The sequence below is a fragment of the Taudactylus pleione genome, unplaced genomic scaffold (assembly GCF_031769625.1).
Source record: "Taudactylus pleione unplaced genomic scaffold, aTauple2 ptg000135l, whole genome shotgun sequence".
NCBI lineage: Eukaryota > Metazoa > Chordata > Amphibia > Anura > Myobatrachidae > Taudactylus > Taudactylus pleione.
In genome coordinates, this window is record NW_028284537.1 from 3,383,958 (window position 1) to 3,404,227 (window position 20,270).

Below are 20,270 nucleotides of genomic sequence, written 5' to 3' on the forward strand. Positions count from 1 at the left end.
TTGCTATCTCTCTGATGGGTTTGTTTTGATTTTTCAGCCTAATGATGGCTTGCTTCACTGATAGTGACAACTCTTTGGATCTCATATTGAGAGTCGACAGCAACTGATTCCAAATGCAAATGTCACACCTAGAATCAACTCCAGACCTTTTACCTGCTTAATTGATAATGAAATAACAAGGGAATAGCCCACACCTGTCCATGAAATAGCTTTTGAGTTGATAGTCCCATTACTTTTGGCCCCTTAAAAAGTGTGAGGCACATATAGAAACCGTTGTAATTCCTACACCGTTCACCTGATTTGGATGTAATTGCCCTCAAATTAGATCTGAAAGTCTGCAGTTAAAGCACATCTTGTTTGTTTCATTTCAAAGCCATTGTGGTGGTGAATAGAGGCCAAAATATGAAAATTCTGTCAATGTCCCAATATTTATGCACCTGACTGTATATTATCTCAGCAGAGAATATGCATTTTAGTGGACTAGTCATCTTGGGCAACCATATTATGATTCAGTGTCAAACACATAGAACTGATAACTGCGCCGTCAATACCGTCATTATTACAGGTGGTATTTGGAGAAATTTGAGTGGATTATCCCAGTTAAAAGCCCACTACCCAAAATACAATTATGTCTTATATAAAGGAAATATTAATAAAAATCGCAGATATATATACGGAAGAGTTCACATGCCTAAACAGAGCGTTCACACTGTACGTACATTTTCTGTGTGACCGAGCTCAAGCTGTTGCTCTGTTATTGCCCAGTTTCAGCAATTGTGGGGTGTTTGCTGTGTCCTGTTCAAATAAGATGATTGACATGGAAATCTACTGTATGTAATAAAATATCTCCACTTTGCGAAAACCACTTTTATCTCAAATGTGTTCTATTAGGTTAGTCCATGGAACGTTTACATATATGTTTGAAAATCTCATTAGTAGTGTCTATTTTAGGTTTGCTGGTCTTTTAACTAATTGTTTTCATTCCACATACCAAGGCCAATTTTTTAAGGGTCAATTACCATGTAAATATATTTTTATGGACACTCCAATGTGACGGTAGTGCTCGTTTGGAGTGCTGTGATTTCAGTAACCCTGCCTGTTACCCGATCTGGGACCAGCAGCAGTTTGTGACACCCTCGCTACAGCGCCAGCTTGCTCCATGGCCTCCGTCGTGTTGGGATTTCTCTATGTCCTCTCAGGACAATAGTACATTGTAATTGGAAGTCCGATATGTGATTAGCATTCAGAAATGTGTTAACTTACTAATGCACGGTTGCCAAAATACACACAGGCCTAGAGCCTTTAGCCCATATTTAGAAGCAATGAGATAACTCTAATTATTGTACTAAACATGTTCTAATTTGCCTCGTAGCCCCAATAAGGTGGAAGTTCTTACAAAGCAGATGATTGGATACAATCTTACAACCAAACAAACCGCTCAAGGTGGTGTCAAAGTTAATAAGGTGAGCTTTGATGAAGTTTGGGTAAGGAGTGTAATGTAGGCTAATTGTGTATCATCATTTGATCAATTAAAAATGTTTATGGGGAGCCTGAATAGAAATGTTGCCAAAGTCTGCATGCAAGCAGCCATTTTGTGGGCTGAGTTTGTTTTCAATGGCATGCAACTTATAGGGATCATATCGGGAAGTTACACTTAAAATAAAATGTCTAGTTCTGGAAGCTTTGTGTTACTCCCTGTCTTCCTGTGAGGTTAGTGGCAGTGTCTAGCCGAGACAGCAGTACATGGGTTGCCATGACAGTATGTGGGCAGCCATTTTGTGATCTGAACCAACATTTACTTTTTTAACTCAATGAAATATTTGCTAAACTAAAAAATATTATCCAACCCAGCAGGCATAATTACGCAGTGACGACTGTGAATGTTCTGTGCAAGATTATTAAACTTGTACATAATAGGTTTATAGAAGCCAATTAAACAAGTACTAAGTAACCTGACAACTAAAAACCTAAAGCTTCGCTGCACGCATTGGTCATACCTCAAGTATATTGTGTATACTGGCAGTAATACCCTATACCATATGCTTAATCAGCTATGCAAATTAGATTATAGCGATTGCCAAGTATATTATTGTGCATGTTTTGTTTCCTAGGGAGGTTATAAGCTACATTCTCATGAATATTATTTAAGGCACAAAATGGCTCTTTTTTTGGTAACAAATTCAAAATATACGTTCGTGTTTTGTGTATATAGAATATATCAGTTAGGATATGGTTTCAATAGCTCATTAATTCAAAAGATAACTTTATCTATTAGGGCAGGATGTATCAAAGCTATTTTGTGGTAAAAACTCAGATAAATGTCAGTTTTTGGAGGTTTTCCCACATCTATACACATAATAGAGACCAGCAGCACTGCGACACAGCAGTCCCCATAGGATGTACAGTACCTGCATGCAGCAAGCATAACTTTCAGGCGCTTGTGCCCGATAGCTAACACCATAATTGTGTATTTCAGACCTAGTCAACCTATGGCTCAGCAGCTGTCGTGAAACTACAAATCCCAGCCTACCCTCCCACCTATCAGCTGGTAAAGCATGCTGGGACATATAGTTTTACAACAGCTGGAGAGCCGCAGGTTGACCAGGCCTGGCTATAATACCGCAAAAGTGAATCCCTCTCTAATCGTGGCCACTAGCACAAGAGCAGGCTGATTGCCGTGCATGCGCCTTGTATCACATGTGATGACATCACCGGGACAGCTGTTCCGGCAAGGAGATGTTGAAGAATTGCTGCAGGTAAGTAGGTGAAGATGTCCCTTGCAAGTCTTCAAGTGCATACACACGGGACGATTCGCTCCATGAGCGTCATCGTCCCGTGTATCCCCGGCAGGGGTGTGCTCAGTGTCGTTAACGACACTGAGCACAAAAACTGAACGAAATCAAGAACGATTACGTTCAGTGCCGGGCTCCCTCACTCTTCCCCGGAAATGTTCAACCGGACAATATCGTCAGGTTGGGTGGGAGTTTCGGGCGATGAACGTTAACTACCAACTACAAATGGGAGCGCGCATTGGTAGTTATCGTTCATCATTTTGGGGTTGAAACTGAACGATTTTTTTGACGACTGAACGATAACGTTTTCGTTCCGAAAATCGCTGCGTGTGTACGCACCTTTAGCAGCTATGGCGTTTATCATTATGCACGCTACGCCTGAGAAGCACATAGAAAATGTGGGTGACGTTGCCTTTACTCCACCTGCCGTTCCTTTTTATAATTATGAAAATGGCTGACAAATTAGGACAAAACCACTGCCGCAGGATGGCCCTCAGAAGTGGTGTACGGGTAAACACACCTAAAATACCAGTTTGGTTGCTTTGTTAGCCTGAATAAAGCACACTGTTTATGTCATTGATCATTTATAACGGTGACATTGTTGTACTGTGAATTTTCTGAGGCATTACTGTGAACTGGTTCTTTGTAGGACTATAGATAGAATAGGTTTATATAAAGTATTTCTCTTATATTGTTTCCTAGAGTACAAACCCTGTCACCATGAACTGCTGAAAAACATTGCGCAAATGCCAATTTCTGCCACCCAACGGGTTTCATTAACCCCACCAGACTGGCAGTAATCTGTGGAAAAGCTAAGCCACTCTCTCTGTTGTAGACACTCTCTCTGTTGTAGACTGCAGTTTGAAATCTCTCCCCCTCGATCTTGAGGTGCAATAATGAAGTTTTTCTTCCACAGGAATGTACAATACAGCGCGGTGACTGCCGTGCCGAGAAGTTCACTGTTGCCCCCATTGCTGAGCTTCAGCCAAGATGAAATACCTTAGCGAGTTGCAGGGCACTGGCAATTAATGAGCCGCTCTCTTGGCTTTTGGCAGGCGTTCACGTTCCTGCTACTGCAAGAAACACTTATTTTAAATGGGGGGAGTGGGGTGGGGGGAGCATTGACAAAAAAAACACTAAGTGATGGTAATTCCAGGCTCATTATCCCCTGTGTTTTTAACTGCACCTCTGTGCCGTAATATAGAAGACAAAGGAATGTGCCTCATTAGACTAAAATTAGCATATTTTAGGAGTGAGGCATTTAATTCTTTGGATCGTAAGACGTCAGGGGGAGATGTATCAAGCAGTGGAGAAGTTGCCCTTAGCAACCAATCAGCGTCTACCTATCATTTTATAGAATGTACTTCTCCCTCTTTACACTGCTTGATTCGTCACCCAGAGGGGGAGATGTATCGAACCCTCGAGAGCGAGAAAGTGGAGGAGTTGAACATGCAACCAATCAGCTTCTAACTGACCTAAATCTAGCACAGTCTATAAAATGACATTTAGAAGCTGATTGGTTGCATGTTCAACTTCTCCACACTCACACACACTCTCTCTCTCTCTCTCTCTCTCTCTCTCTCTCTCTCTCTCGTGTATGATATATCGTCCCGTTTCACGTCTGAGAGAGATATATCGTACAATACATCGTATACTGTGCACCCAGTTTTACTGTCATTTATCTAGAACCAGGGACATATTATCCACAATGCGGGGTAAGGCGGCTGCCTAGTGCCCACCTACTACCCTCAACCGGCATGCCCCCTTAGGCTGGTTGTGGTATCTCATTAGTTTAGAGAGCAGCTAATAAAGTAATGCAGGTATAAAGATGTGTGAGATGTATTCTAGGTAACATCACTTTTATTCACTTTCCAGGACAGTGGGAGAGAGAGTGAATGAATTACCTGTTCTTTACTGGCTAATTAAATGAATGTATTATTAAAGTAGAACTAAATGAAACACGCAGAGCACAGTCCAGCAGTTGTTCCTATCATTTCCAGGCTCGGAGATGACTCTTCCTGAGGGGCAGCTCAGCTCCCAGGAATTTCAGGCTCATCGCTTTGGGCACTTGAGTCTTTGGGCGTGCATGTCGGCTGGAAACTGACTGGACTAGTTGCAGCACAAAAATATAAAAGTCGATTTATTTATTTATTTTTTTCTTTTTATCTTTATTTATTCACCGACTTTTGTTTAATCATTGTTTATTGAGTACCAGCAATAGAAAAACAAACATAACATTTAAAGTGCTGAAGACTCCCATTTATTGAACTGAATAGAGACCTAATAAGTGCAGACACAATTTATTACGACATTGTGAATGTTGACAGCCCATTTTAGGGTTAGGGCTAAAATGACCTACAAACGGTATGTTTCAATGTCGACATTTACATTTGACATGTCTGCATTCTTGCGTCTACAGAATGTTGACGTTTTGGTGCGGAACTACATATCCCAGCATGCCCTGCCAGAGTTTTGCTATTTGGGAATGCTGAAACTATGGAAGGGGAAGCTGGGATATGTAGTGCCACAACAGCTGGAGGGCTGCATGTTGAATTCCCCTGAGATCCAGAGTTTACATTTAGTTCCTTCTTCACCTGTCATTTGTGTATGATAGAGACGAGCTATCCCAGTGTCACATTATTGGAATAAGAACTGGGGTATATAATATGGGCCTGATGTGAAGTGTGTACATTACCTGTTATGTATGAATGTATAATAAGATAGATAAAAACATGAGAGCCAGTGGGACATAAATGTTTTGCGACATGTACCTGACGCAATCCAGGTGTAATTACTACTTTTGTTGATCGACGTGCATTCTAAGATGGTAGCCGCTTTTCCATTGAGCGCAATCGCTGCTAATTTTGCATTGGGCCTTATGTTGCAATAAGAGAGTTGGGCGTGATCATAAGCGAGATCGTCCTTGTGCCCTGGGAGCAATTCCCCAGTGCGCCATACTCTTACCAAATTGTGCTTCCTTTGGTGAATGAGGATTTCTTCTTCGTGTTCTAATTTGAACCCATAATGTTTTTAGGTAATGGTGGCAGAGGCTCTAGATATCGCGAGAGAGACGTATTTTGCAATTTTAATGGACCTTGCGTGCAATGGACCCGTGTTAGTCGGCAGCCCCCAAGGAGGAGTGGACATCGAAGAGGTTGCAGAGAAAACACCTGAACTTATATTTAAGGTAATTTTCTTTTGTGCTCATTAGAGCTCCCAAAATGTGACCCCCCCCCCCTCTTCTTTTGTACCCATATAATTCTCTCTCATTCTCCTTCTAAGGCCCGTATTCAATTAGAGGCGAAAAGCTGAAATCGGCGAAAATTGTTCGCCTATTGCCGCTTTTCGCCTGGTTGGAACGTATCTCCAAATTCATTTCCAGCCGGAATTCGCCTAAGCGGAAACTCATTGCAATGTAATAGGCGAAAAAGTTTCTCCTAAGAATAGCAGGGGAAAAGAAGGGCACCATTTTTATTTTGGGGTGCAAATGTGGGGAAACGACTCAGAACCCTTGGCACAGTCCCCCAAAGGCCAGATCGTGAAAAAAACAAACTAAGAACACCCCAAAAAAGTCCACCACTGTTTGTATTTTCATTTTGGGGGCTAAAAAGTGTGTGTGGGGGGGGGGGGGGGCAAGCATAAAAACTAGCGAAATAGACTTCTTGGCGGTCTGCAAGGATGGGTCCGGTGTTTTTAGGATTGCAGGTGCACAAGCTTGTTCCAAACGTACCGGATCATGTGACGGCTTTTAATTCCATTCAGCCCCTTATCGTCCGTCTTCCTTTGGATAAAATGTAACACCCTTTTTAATGTCAACACAGACCCTCCGCCCTTCCTAAAGCATATTTTGTTAATAACATGTCTGGATCATAGCGTGAATAGGGATAGATTCCATATCCTGTCATAATAATTAGCTGCTTAATGTTCGTCAAAGCCAGCTGCCCTGTAATTAGAAGTGAAGAGTGTTGTCGGGTTGCCTTGTCACTGTGCCACTGTCTTGTTGTGGATGGACTTGGGTCCTGATTCAGCAAGGGAGAGAACGCACGCACTCAGCCGCTGCGTGCATATGCTAATCAATGCATACGCACGGTAACCGCAGCATAAGATGCAGACGCCCAGCAATACATAGTGCCGCCCATCTCCCTTTACTCAGTGCTCAATCAGAATGCAGGATAGCGCAAACATCGGTAACATCGAGAACCATCGGACACAGATGCACAATAGCGGATGACCTGACCTGGCCTTGGATTTTGGCCACTTCCTACGTGTATCGAGTCGTCTGGCTGCGTATGCTGCCGCAGTGCCTTAATTATGCACGCCCCTATAAAGGCGTCCCAACGCACCGGCCTGCCTGCGTTCGCCCGACCACCCCCCATCACCACCCACAAACGACACTTCCTGCCAATCAATATCGTAAGGTTCTGCGTACAACACTGTGTGTAGTCTGCGTACCCTTATCTGATCGCACTGGCTAGTTCGCGCAAGCGCTGTGCGATGCATGCGTAGTGCGAAAACATCGTCCGAGTGCGTGCGTTCTCTCCCTTGCGTTCCTTGCTGAATCAGACCCTTAGTTCAAACTTGGGTAACTTAATTATAATGTACCCTCTGGTGCCTGTTTAAGCTTCTGTTATCTTGGTGCACATTTCTTTCTCTATGACTTAAACATTTCTCTCCCTTTACGTTATTCACTTTTTGTTTTTGTTTTAAAAGGAAGAAATAGATATATTTGAGGGGATAAAGGAAAGCCAGGCATTACAGATGGCCGACAATTTAGGATTCAAAGGAATTCTTCAGCAACAGGTAATTGCTGGGTATAGTATTTTATACATATGTGCCTGATCCTTTTCATAAAGGAATAATATCAGATAAACTGACTTGTAGTGATCAGATGATTTGTGTCCACCACTGTCTGTCAGCCTTGTTCAAGTATGTACTGTACAGTTAGTCAAGGTTGCTGCACTGTTTCGTCAGCCATTAAGTGTATACAGTTAGTCAGGGTTGCTGCAATATCAGCCGTTAAGTATATACAGTCTGTCTAGGGAAGTGCAGTCTGGGTACTCCTGAGATATGATATAACAATGATTAGAATAATACAAAGAAGATACTGTATGTAGAACTTATAAACATCTTCTTTGAAATCATTTTTATAGTTAACAGTCACCAGCTTTGTGGCGCTCCGTGGGACTGTAGGGAGACAAGAGATGAGGCAGAACCAGCTCCGCCTCGTTTCTGCATAGTCAGACACTGCTTGTAGAACTGGGAGTGAGTCCACATGCCGCTGATCATGGGGGGCATGCCTTGAGCACTGATGGACACCTTGAATGTGTCATGTGACCAGGAAGTGCACTGCAGTGTTTAGAGATCGGAACTCAGCAGCAGCAAGAGAAGACACAGTGATGCAGGTAGGAGAATCAATGGACACTGAAGGTTAGTGTAGTGAGGGGAGAGTTAAAGTGAGTAGGGGGTGAGACCGGCTCCCACCACTCAGACCCATCTCCATGCATGCCTCCCCAGCCATTGACCTCACCCCACGTCACTGAGTCTGTGCGAGTTGCTGCACTGTCATCACCCTTTAAGTGTATACAGTCAGTCAGGGTTACTGCACTGTCAGCCATTGAGCGTATACAGTCAGTCACAGTTGCTGCACTAACTAAATCTTGTGGAATCCGACAACTTTTCTCGACCAGTGAATAGTTGGATCTCTCCAGCTGGGCACAGATCTTGTTCAGCATTCAGGCCAAATGACTGTATCCTAATATTTCCGGTGGGCTATAGAGGTTGAAGGATAAAATATGAAATATGGCAGCTGGCGCACAACATTGACTCCAAGTGACGTGTGATCTGGGAATCATCACTTTCTGTGGAAATGTGGATCAGTCTGCTTGTTTGCAGCGTTGCTCTGTCGTCCGAATGCTGCGAGAGCCCACATAAGCATAAGGGGACGTGCTCGCTTACAGAAGAGGCAGCCAGTTTGAGGACTGAACAACTATTTAACGGAATGCAGGATTGAGATGCAATTGTAGTCAGGCAAGATGTTTATTGCTCAAAGTCTTGAAAAAGATCCTCCCTTCAGATTGAAGGGGTATATCAGCATACAGAAATCAAACAGCAGTTCTTCTCCACAAAGGATATACAAGGATGTACAATATTACCAGGCACACAGCCTTCTTTTATGCCACTCCAATACACATTACCACAGGGGGTAAGTCCGCCCTGTGGTTTCCAACCAATTACCTTAAGTGCATATCCTGGCCACATGCACGTTTTACATTGTCCCCTATGGACATGGGGGAGTGGTCACTCCCCTATGCCCGAGCTTACCTGGTGTTTTAGTCACCACCCAGGAGTCGGCTTGTCGAGTACCGGTGGAGGTTTACCTCCAACACTGACTTCCAGGAATCTGCTAAGGGACAAAGCCTGCCACCTCTGCCTGAATCTGTTCCCTCTAAATGAATGAATGAGTTGCAAATGTTGGCTGTGCGCGGTCCTGCTTTCCTCTTCCTGCAGCCTTAGCCCTGATTAGTAATCGTGCCGTGTACCATTGAAACCTTTGGTGAAACCCTGACATTATTTCAAATGATAACCGATAGACCACTGCCAAGACGGTGCTATCACCACCTGACACAGAGTGGCGATAAGTATGGACAGTCATCCTACTGCACTCGTGTGGCTGGTAGGCGCATCTTACCATCTGTTATGTAAAGCAACGTTTAATGGTGTCACCTTATTGTCCGACCTGGCTCATTGCTGTCTGATGCGTCTGTGATGGGTGTAAACCTAAAGGTCGTCTTTCAGAATGTCGACATGGTCGTTATATCAACATATAAAACGTCAACATTACCAGAATGTTGACTTTGTGTACGGCGCCATTCGGCATGTCATCAAAGCATCTTCAGAGTATTTAAGCTGTAAACCTACCGTAAACGCAACCTTGCACTAAAATGGACTGTAGACATTCCCAATGTCGACATGACAATGCGACATTTTGTCCATGACAACATTCAGGTGTCGACGAATGTTGACATTATGACTATAAATTCCTGTGATGACTCATGTTGCTAGGCACACTGCTACTTCTGTCATACTCAGCCCTGATGGCTCTGACTAATGACTGTGGGGTCTATTTACTAAGCAGTGTTAGGAGACAGAGTGAAAAGTGATAAGGTGCCAGCCAATCAGCTCCCAACTGCCATCTCACAGGCTGTGTTTGAAAAATGACAGTTGGGAGCTGATTGGCTGGCACCTTATCACTTTTCACTCTGTCTCCTAACACTTCTTAGTAAATAGACCCCTTAGTGTTGGTGGTTTATAATAACTACGGGCAAAACATTAATAAAATCTATCTTTGTTCATTTTTGATTTATGTTTTTTTAAAGCAGCGTTTAATATACAGGTTGAGTCTATCATATCCAAAATGCTTGGGACCAGGGGGATTTATGGATATCGGAATATTCCGTTGTTTGGAATATTTGTATACCATAATGAAATAACTTTGGAAAGGGACCCAAATCTAAACACAGAAGGCATTTGTTTTCTATACACTTTATACAATATTTTCAATAATTTTGTGGCTCAAACAAAATTTGTGTACATTGAATCATCCAAAAAGGAAAGTTTTCACTATCTCAGTCATGCTAAAAATATTCTGTATTTTGGAATATTTGGATATGGGAGACTCAACCTGTAAATAGGTATAAAAAAAATCTCCACCAACCATACGGATGTGCTCATATACATCTATCCTCCGTGCGCTACAAGTTGCGCCACACATAACGCGGTAGCACAGTGTGACTCTGTAGCGCAGAGTGTCTTTTCGTGCAACTTTTTACCATCAAATGCATCTTATTCGTACAACGATTGGAATAGATAGCACAAGCAGCTTCTGCTGATTAAAATGATATGCAGCATGCCTATGTTCTGTGTGTGACTGCGGCTGTATCCGCATGCAAAATGCTACGTTACAGTCACTGACAGTGTAACATAGCATTTTGCATGCAGATACACCCGCACTCGCTCAGAGGACATAGGCTTGCCGCATATCATTTTAATCAGCAGAAGCTGCTTGTGCTATCTATTCACATCGTTTTGTGTGAATAAGACGCATTTGATGGTAAAAAGACGCAACAAAAGACACACTGCGCTACTGAGTTGCGCCACAACATGGCGCGACAAGGAGGGCTGTTTAATGCGCCAGGAGGCTAGATGTATGTGGACCCATCTGTATCTAATGGGTGGCCCAACCTAGGTCTAGTGATGTCGCTGAGGCATAGGTGCTTTGTGTGTTGTCCCTGGAACCTAGAAAAGTGACGGCCTGCTGAAACCAGTTGGATATACAATTTATAGGCCAAGTATACCGGTCTATTGATTAGAACTCCAACACCGATATATTGAATAAGTCCATATAGTAAATTTTTATTTATACTCCTCTTAGTTGATTAGCATATGATAAACATTCAGTCGTGTGAATCCCAATACTAGTAAGTTCATGTTTATCTGGCATGTTGTGCATGTAAATGCAGAGCGGGATCCCAATGTTACATCAGGGGGTTCCATAGGTCCTGAAGGTCTGTCCGATCAGCTGTGGGCACTGCGTTCCTTCAGTATTCAGTCCGCAGATGAAGCCACAGGTCATATGACAGCTAGATCCTCTATAGGCTATACTAGACGTAGTCTCTCCCAAGTTGCATCTCTGTCTAACATACATACTGCCCTATATGTCATTGAGCAGCTATGACTAAAGCAGTGGTTTTTAGTGCTCATGAGCGTCTCATGCACAGTAAAGGAAATCCGTCAGCAGAAACAATTTATCTCCTCTTGATCACACTGAGACTCTTTGACCAGCACGCACAATGCTCCTTTGTGTGTGAGCGGCAAGTATCTTACGAGTATCAGTGAAGTAGAAAATGCCGTCTGTAGGAGCGATGGTGGATAAAAGTCATTTTGTAACTGTACTAGGTGTTCATGAGCCAACTATTGTTACATTTTCTAATCGTTTTTTTTTCCCAGTTACTTTTGTCAAATCAATTACAGTAACATTTGTCATAAAATGATATAGATTAGCCTTTTTTCGGCCTGACACGACTTTAATTTCATGTTCTATCAGGTGGATTCTCACAATACTGAAAGTATTAAGCAAGCTTCGAAGCCTATGTTAACTATATTAAAGTGACATTTTGATTAAGCCCTGTTTTATATTAGAAAACAAAAATATGCATGTAATTGTGTTACAGTCCCGGGGCTTTATATGTCCACTCATTGGGGGCTGATATCTGGCCACGTCAATGCGATGTTTCTAAGTAATCACAGCTATAGTGTGACCGGATGGCCTCAGCCTGACTCCCGATCACAGGTTGGGGTTTCGATCCCCACTGGGTTCTGGGGTATCAGGGATTCCCGCTTACCGTCAGTGACCGCCTGTCACTGACTCCGCCCACTGCGCAGTAGCCGTGTATGTTGCTGCCACCACCAAACTCTACTATCGGCCTTCTTAGGTACACTCTGGCTCCTACTTCCGGTGCCTGGAACCGCTTCTGCTGCGCATGCATCGACTAGCTGCAGCCACACTCCGATTGGTGTTGGCTGCTTCCTCCTGATCCCTTGCAATAGACCAGGCTCTGCACGGTAGCTGGCAGAGGGCTTGAAGTTGGAGAGGCTGAGCTCCACCCAGAACAGTTGTAGAACGGAATAGCGGTTGGCGCAATTCTGTTGGTTGCAGGATTGAGATGCAATTGTAGTCAGGCAAGATGTTTATTGCTCAATGTCTTGAAAAAGACCCTCCCTTCGGATTGAAGGGGTATATCAGCATACAGAAATCAAACAGCAGTTCTTCTCCACAAAGGATATACAAGGACAATATATACAATGTACAATATTACCAGGCACACAGCCTTCTTTTATGCCACTCCAATACACATTACCACAGGGGGTAAGTCCGCCCTGTGGTTTCCAACCAATTACCTTAAGTGCATGTCCTGGCCACATGCACGTTTTACATTGTCCCCTATGGACATGGGGGAGTGGTCACTCCCCTATACCCGAGCTTACCTGGTGTTTTAGCCACCACCCAGGAGTCAGCTTGTCGAGTACCGGTGGAGGTTTCCCTCCAAAACTGACTTCCAGGAATCTGCTAAGGGGCAAAGCCTGCCACCTCTGCCTGAATCTGAGCTCCAGAGGTGGGCAAGCAGGGTCCCCGGACAGGGTTTCCTGGCCACGGAGGGGAAGCTATTTTGGAGCTCCCTGAAACAGTTAGCTGGCTGCATTAGCCAGCTTCCTATGCACCTCCTCATACCATGCCCAGGCATGAGACTGAATAGGAGGGCAATTTATTTCTTCTGGAAGGGGCTGGGGGATTAACTGCCAGCCACGCTGCACTGGGGCGCCGGGAGCGTCGCTCCCAGTCCCCAGCGGTCAGCATACTGCATCACCCAGGGAACCGGCTAGCATGGCCCCTCTGTTGGGTCACTTAGCCCTGCAGTCCGGGACAAGCTTGTCCCGGCTGCAGCGGCTTCCTGCCGCCTGGTAGTGCTGGGGCATTGGGAGCAGAGCTCCCAGCCACCAGCGGTTGGCATCCAGCCCTGCTCTCCGCTGCCAGGCCGCAGTGAACAGCTGGCACGGAGGGGCCAGCAGCGATCATGTGGAGCTGGGGCGCCGGGATTTAGGCTCCCAGTCCCCAGTGTGGAGGCTTCACTACCGCCCCACCGCAGCCGCCTAACCCCAGCACACTGGGGTTTAACTCATCAGTGCCGTGGCCGCCGGAGTTGGACCGGGCCGGGCAGATAAATCCATATTTAAAACATTTTGAAAACACTCGCGCCTAGCGCCGCTAGTACATTTTAAATATGGCTCCTAGCGCCCATTGTTACATTTAAAAATGGCGCCGTAGCACTTGGGCTAACCCCTTCAGTGCCGCGGCCGCCATTATCCCCGTGTGGCCGGCCTTTAACCGTTTTATGAGACAGACCAGAGTTTATAGAGAAACTCTCCATTCTCTCCATTAACAGATTTCGGGGGTCTATGTACTAAGCCTTGGAGAGAGATAAAGTACCAACTAATGAGCTCCTTACTGTCAGTGGGATACAGCAGGATACGCTATAGCAATTACGGATGCAGTCGTACAATTGTTTCCCATTGCGCATGAGTACAAGACTGTGCGAGCACAGTTATCGCAATGCGATTACGAACGCACAAAGGAATCCATCGCAAAGTGAGTGACAGGCTGGTAAGCGTTTGGGGGTGGTGACGGGGGAGTGGTCAGAAAAACGCAGGTGTGTCTGTCCATTTGAACGCCGTTTCATGGGCGTGCGTAAATGAGCCATTGCAATTGCATACGCAGAATGAGTACTCGCTGTGTGCGACGAGACTTGCCGTTTCTGGTCAGATCTGCTGTAAATGCTGCGTGACGCCCCGATGTGCGCAGAAAAGCGAGGTTGGACGGATATGAGAAAGCAGCAGCGGGCATATTTTTACAGCTGCGTTCCGTACAAAATCGCAGCTGCGATCGCAGTTGTGTACGCTGCTGATTGAGGCCCAGTGACAGTTAAGAGCTGATTGTATGGTACTTTAACTCCATCCACTTTCTCTCTCTCCAAGGCTTAGTTAATAGACACTATAGACCCTTCAGTGACCTACATAAATCATGTTGGTATATTTAGAAATAATCAGAGCATTTAGCCTATCCGTTCATTAGGAATTAGTGACATCACTCTGTGCAACAACTGCACACCGTGATGTCACTATTCCTAGTGAAGTGATGGACCCGATATTGATTACAGCACAAAGATGGCTGCCTCCAGCGTGTACAGATAACTGCACACCGTGATGTCACTATTCCTAGTGAAGTGATGGACCCGATATTGATTACAGCACAAAGATGGCTGCCTCCAGCGTGTACAGATAACTGCACACCGTGATGTCACTATTCCTAGTGAAGTGATGGACCCGATATTGATTACAGCACAAAGATGGCTGCCTCCAGCGTGTACAGATAACAGGTCCACATCAAGACATTCTTTGGTGATCTTCCGGAGGTCAGCTATCCTGCCTGTGGCATTCTGGGTGTTGTAGTTCCATAGCAACTAATGCGTAACCTAAATTCCTTGTCTAGTACAGTCGTCTTTGTTTTGCATTTGGTTTTGGAGACTTAAGGGTTAAATATAACCTTTACTTCAAGTGCCACTTGGCTATATTTCTATTATCTACCTCAGCCGAGTTACTGCAATGTACAATTTCATTAAGAGCCAGTCTTGCTGGGAGCCCCATCTCCTACTGAGGGCTGTTATCTCATGTCAGGAGTGTACTTAAAACACAGCACATCAATAACCTAAGTATTATTACACCCAACAAGTCATCCTTAAACAATTGAAATCAGCTATAGCAGTTGGATGACAAGTTCCAAGGGACGGCTACATCTGCTGTGCTTCTTCTCCCAGACCTGGGCTGACACATTTTCTCGTGTATGCCGTGTTTTGTTTAATCTGTCTGCCTCAGCTTTGGGAATTTGAATAAAAAAAATAAAAAAATGCTCATAAGCATCCAACTATCCGTGCACTGACAATGTGCATTGTTCATTATAAGCATGATTTAATATACACACACAATGTACACTGCCTATTACTAAGCTGTGCAAAGGTTTATTTGATCATGTCTGGAGCAGCGCTATCATTATTTATGTTGAAATGTAATGTAGTAGTTATATTTCAGTTTATTACAGGGTATTCTGCTTCTAAAGGCGCATTATACTGAAATATTGCTGTATTTAAAACACATTTTTTCCGTCTTATAAAACCAGACTAGTCTGATGTCTGAGAGATTAGCTCAGAAATGAGCGCTTGGTTAAGATTTTATTATTTATTAAACAGTGTTTTTATACAGATGTGTCCTCATACATCTAGCCTCAATGCGCCATGGAGCGCGACTTGCCGGGCGTGAGTGAGCCCTCCGGTCCCATGTTACCCTGCTAGCGCTGGGCGTCTTTTTTTTTTTTTTTTTTAATCAGCACAGTCTGCTGGTGCGTTTTAGTCGCATCACATTTCGATTTAGACGCATTTTCTGCAAAATTGACGCCCAGCACAAGCAGAGTCTCACGGGACCTAGTGCGTCGAGAGGTGCTTTTTGGCGCAACTGCAGTAAAGATTTGTAAGGACACATCTGTGTAACGACTACATGTTACACAGGGCATTGACATCAGTCCCTGCACACGCACGCATGCACACATGGCTCAAGTTGGATTCGAACCCATAACCCCAGCACTGTGACTATCAATGGGGATGCAGTCATTAGGTCAACATTCACAATGCCAACAGTCATAATGCTGACACCACACAGTCATCAGTTAGGATGTTGACATTGTTGAAGTGTCGACATGTAACATGTTGACATCTTCAGGATGTCAACATGTTCACATTGTCGACATCTGAAATGTCGACACATGAAATCCTGACATTCTTAGATTGTCAACATTAAGGTTAGGCGATGGGACGGAAGGATAGGCACTAGAGGGAGGTTAGGGTTAGGCTGTGAGGTTGGTGGAGATTAGGCACTAGGTGGAAGTTAGGGTTAGGCTGCGCGAGTGGGGAAGGTTAGGCACTAGGTGGAAGTTAGGGTTAGGCTGCGCGAGTGGGGAAGGTTAGGGTTAGGCACTAGGTGGAAGTTAGGGTTAGGATGTGGGGGTTGGGGGAGGTTAGGCTCTAGGGGGCGGTTAGGGTTAGGCACTAGGGGCTAGTGGGAGGTAAGGCTGCGGAGGTTGGGGGAGGTTAGGATTAGGCTCTAGGGGGAAGTTAGGGTTAGGTACTAGGGGCTGGGGGAGGTTAGACTGCGGAGGTTGGGGAAGGTTAAGGTTAGGCTGCGGGGAAGGTTAGGGTTAGGTACTAAGGGGAAGTTAGGGTTCGGCGGTGGGGGAGGTTATGGTTAGGGTGGGGGAGGTTAGGGTTAGGCACTAAGGAGAAGTTAAGATTAGGCCCTAGGGAAAGGTTAGGGTTAGGCTGCGAGGGTGGGGGAAGGTTAGACACTAAGGGGAAGTTAGGGTTAGGCTGTGGGGGTGGGGGAGGTTAGGGTTAGGCACTAGGGGAAGGTTAGGGTGGGGGAGGTTAGGGTTAGGCACTGGGGGAAGTTAGGGTTAGGCACTAGGGAAAGGTTAGGGTGGGGGAGGTTAGGGTTAGGTACTAGGGAAAGGTTAGGGTTAGGCTGCGGGGGTGGGGGAGGTTAGGGTGGGGGAGGTTAGGGTTAGGCACTGGGGGAAGTTAGGGTTAGGCACTAGGGAAAGGTTAGGGTTAGGCTGCGGGGGTGGGGGAAGGTTAGGGTTAGGCTGGGGGAGGTGAGGCACTAAGGGGAAGGTTAGGGTTAGGCTGCGGGAGTTGGGGAGATTAGGCTTAGGCACTAGGGGCGGGGGGAGCTTAGGGTTGGGCACTAGGGGGAAGTTAGGGATAGGCTGTTGGGGAGGTTAGGCTGTGGGGGTGGGGGAAGTTAGGGTTAGACTGCGGGGGTTAGGGTTAGGCACTAGGGGGAAGTTAGGGTTAGACTGCGGTGGTTGGAGGAGGTTAGGGGTGGACACTAGGGTTAGGAATATTCACTGGAACACTGGTTCCACATGTGCACTGGGAGCTGCCGCTGAACACGCTGCTGCTGTCAGGAGCAGGTCATGTCGACATTTCAGCTGTGTTCACATGGTCAATGTTGACATTCTCATGTCGACCTCATATGTACCATAATTGTTTGCCCATTCGAGGCACAGTTTCATTGGACCCAAATGCAGGGCTGGATAGGTAATTATTAAGGTGGGAGATTCAGCAAGCCACAAAGTTTCCTCGTAAGTTCATGGACTAATACATTGTGGGGTATACAGACAGGAAGATCTTGCTTGTTGCAGCTGGCAGCCCATAGAGGTGCGAGCAAAAAATGTAAGTAAGATTTCCTGACGGAACCACGCGGTGAGTTGAGTTGGCCCATAGTAGCACTTGTTTTTGGGAGCCATCTTCTTTATACATATGATTGGTTTCTTGGTACTGTGTCATCTTAAATTCAATTTCTGTAGTTACCCGTCGTCTGATTCCTACACCCCAACTCCACAAAAGGTCTACATCTTATTAGCACCGCAGTCGCAGCGGAAAGCCGCTTACAGTGTACTACAGATGCTGGGCTGCGCCTTTAGCCGCGCAGGAATTGGTGTTACACGTGTACAAAGTCGCAAATGAAGCACAAGGGAACTTGACGTGAGTAAGAGCTGCAGTACGTTTACAGACTCAGGGCCTGATTCAGACCCGGACGCTATGCTGCGCTCACTCGCATTGAGCGATTTTTCTCAATCTGCGCATGCGTATGAGTCGCAATGCGCGTGCCAGTCATTGCGATGGGAAAATGCTCGCCGTAGCCCGCAGTTGGGCCACTATTTTGAGTGACAGTGCCGTTTGTGGGTGCTTGAAAACTGGGGTGTGGATGTGCGAACGCGAGGGTGTGGATGTGTGAACGCAGGCGTGCCTGACCGCCAGAACGGCGTTTAATGGGTGTGCATAATTAGCAAAGTAGCGTCATTACACACGTGACTGGGTTGTATTTTAGCCTGAACTGCTCGCAATGTTGTGGTGGGAAAAGGCTACCACAAGCGCTGCGAGCAGCTCCGATGGCTCTCGATGTTCCCGATTAATCCTACAACTGCCGGAGATGACGTGTGTTGCGAGTGGCAAAGGGGCGTCTTTATACAGGTGCGAGCGCATAGCACGGCCGCTCGCTATTACTTAGTGGGTGGCTTTACATGACACAGTGCGAGCGCATGATTTAAATAGCCGGCCCCATTTAGCCAGCAAGCGGACGCAAATAGCGTCCGGGTCTGAATCAGGCCCTCAGTCTCATTCGCACACAGATATACAAATGGCGCACATCACACAGATCGGTGTACGCTTGTAGTGCGGTTTTGTCTCTCCCGAGTGTTTTATTTGTGCGAATAACATGCACATTCTGAGGGAAAAATACGCCTGTGAGGCCGAGCCGCTGGAGCCACGGTAAAAAAAAAAGGGCAGATCGGTATTTTCAAAAGCTACATCACAGCTTATTTACCTAACATACTAAATGTACCAGCCTCACCTAATTCTGAATATAAAGCAGAGTCCTATTTCTGTTTGTTCCTTCCAAATATAATGGAGAAATATACTGAACTCTTGCGGTGATTATAAATCCGTTTTTGCCAAAATGTAGCCAAATATATTTCGCCACTTTGGACCAATGCCGTCCATTCTTTCCTATGGTGCAGTAATGAACCACAAGACTGGCACCTGCCAGCTGAGTTGGTTCATGCTGTTTGATAGGCCTTAAATAACGTGTATTTTTTTTTTAGTCCCCTCCCCCTTTTTTTCAAGTGTGGTAAATAAACATATTAACCAGAGCTGTGGCAGAAGACACTTGCCCCAGTACCCATTCTACCGCTATGGTAACCTCGCAGCCAGTGCTGGACTGGGGCTCATGCTTAAGGGGTGTGGCCAAGCTACCACAGAGGGTGTGGTCAAGCCAACACAGAGGGTGTGGCCAAGCTAACACAGAGGCTTGGCCTACCATTAAAGCCAACATGGATTCTACAGTGTATGATCTGCGCCCCTTTATAATTTTATATATAGTAAATATTGATAGTTCATACAGTATAATCTACCAGATTATGCAGTGTGCTGAATACAACATAGACCTGGGAATGCTGTATAATGTAACCTATGTATAATCATAAAGCAGTTGATGGTGATCTATACTTGCCTACCCTCCTGATTCGGCCTCCCGAAAATCGGGTGCCGCTCTCAACCCCCCGGAATTCAGGCAAGCATCCCGGGACCCAGCAACCAGTCCGCTCCCCTGCACTTATAGTATAAATCGTGGCAGCGGAGGGGCCGGTGACTCGATTCGCGCTGAATCGCGTCATAGCAGCCCCGCCTCCGCCTCACAATGCCATTACTAACGGCATTGTGAAGAGGGGGCGGAGCCATGATGATGCAAACGCCCATGCTCCGCCCCCAAAACGTGCCATCGACTGACCACGCCCCCTTTTCCACGTGACCCGCCCCCCACTGAGAAAGCCCAACAGCTCCCTCTCTCCCGGAAGGAGGGAGTGAAGTGTCGGTAAATATGTGGTGATCCTGTCTATAGATAGCACATTAATGCATTGTACAGTACATATGATAGTGGACCCCCGTAAACACCACCCAGTGTCTAAATCTCAATGAGAACTGCATTGGGTCTAGTAAAGACTATATACATGCCATTGTTAAAAGAAAAAAAGCTCAGTTATGTATTTATTATTACTGGTATGACTTGTGTTGGTTACTGTTATTTACAACTACATCCTTAGTTTGCAATATGCTATATTTTAAATGTTATTTTGACACAGGGAAACATTAGATCTGTGAACCCATCTGTTTTTGATTGGCAGGAGGGCAAATCTTGGTGTAGTTACTATAGAAACACACCAACCACACGCATGTACATCCATGTTCCTGCTCTACCAGG

At 45.4% G+C, this 20,270-nt stretch overlaps 1 protein-coding gene across 1 annotated transcript in view; it reads left to right on the forward strand.

The window, feature by feature from the left end:
* Positions 1-20,270, forward strand: part of SUCLG2 (succinate-CoA ligase GDP-forming subunit beta) — a 257,830-nt gene that overhangs the window by 75,845 nt on the left and 161,715 nt on the right. Inside the window, exons 4-6 of the mRNA XM_088473443.1 lie at positions 1,373-1,463; positions 5,827-5,979; positions 7,503-7,592. Of these exons, the coding sequence (XP_088329569.1) occupies positions 1,373-1,463; positions 5,827-5,979; positions 7,503-7,592 (334 nt within the window). The remainder of the gene's footprint in view (positions 1-1,372; positions 1,464-5,826; positions 5,980-7,502; positions 7,593-20,270) is intronic.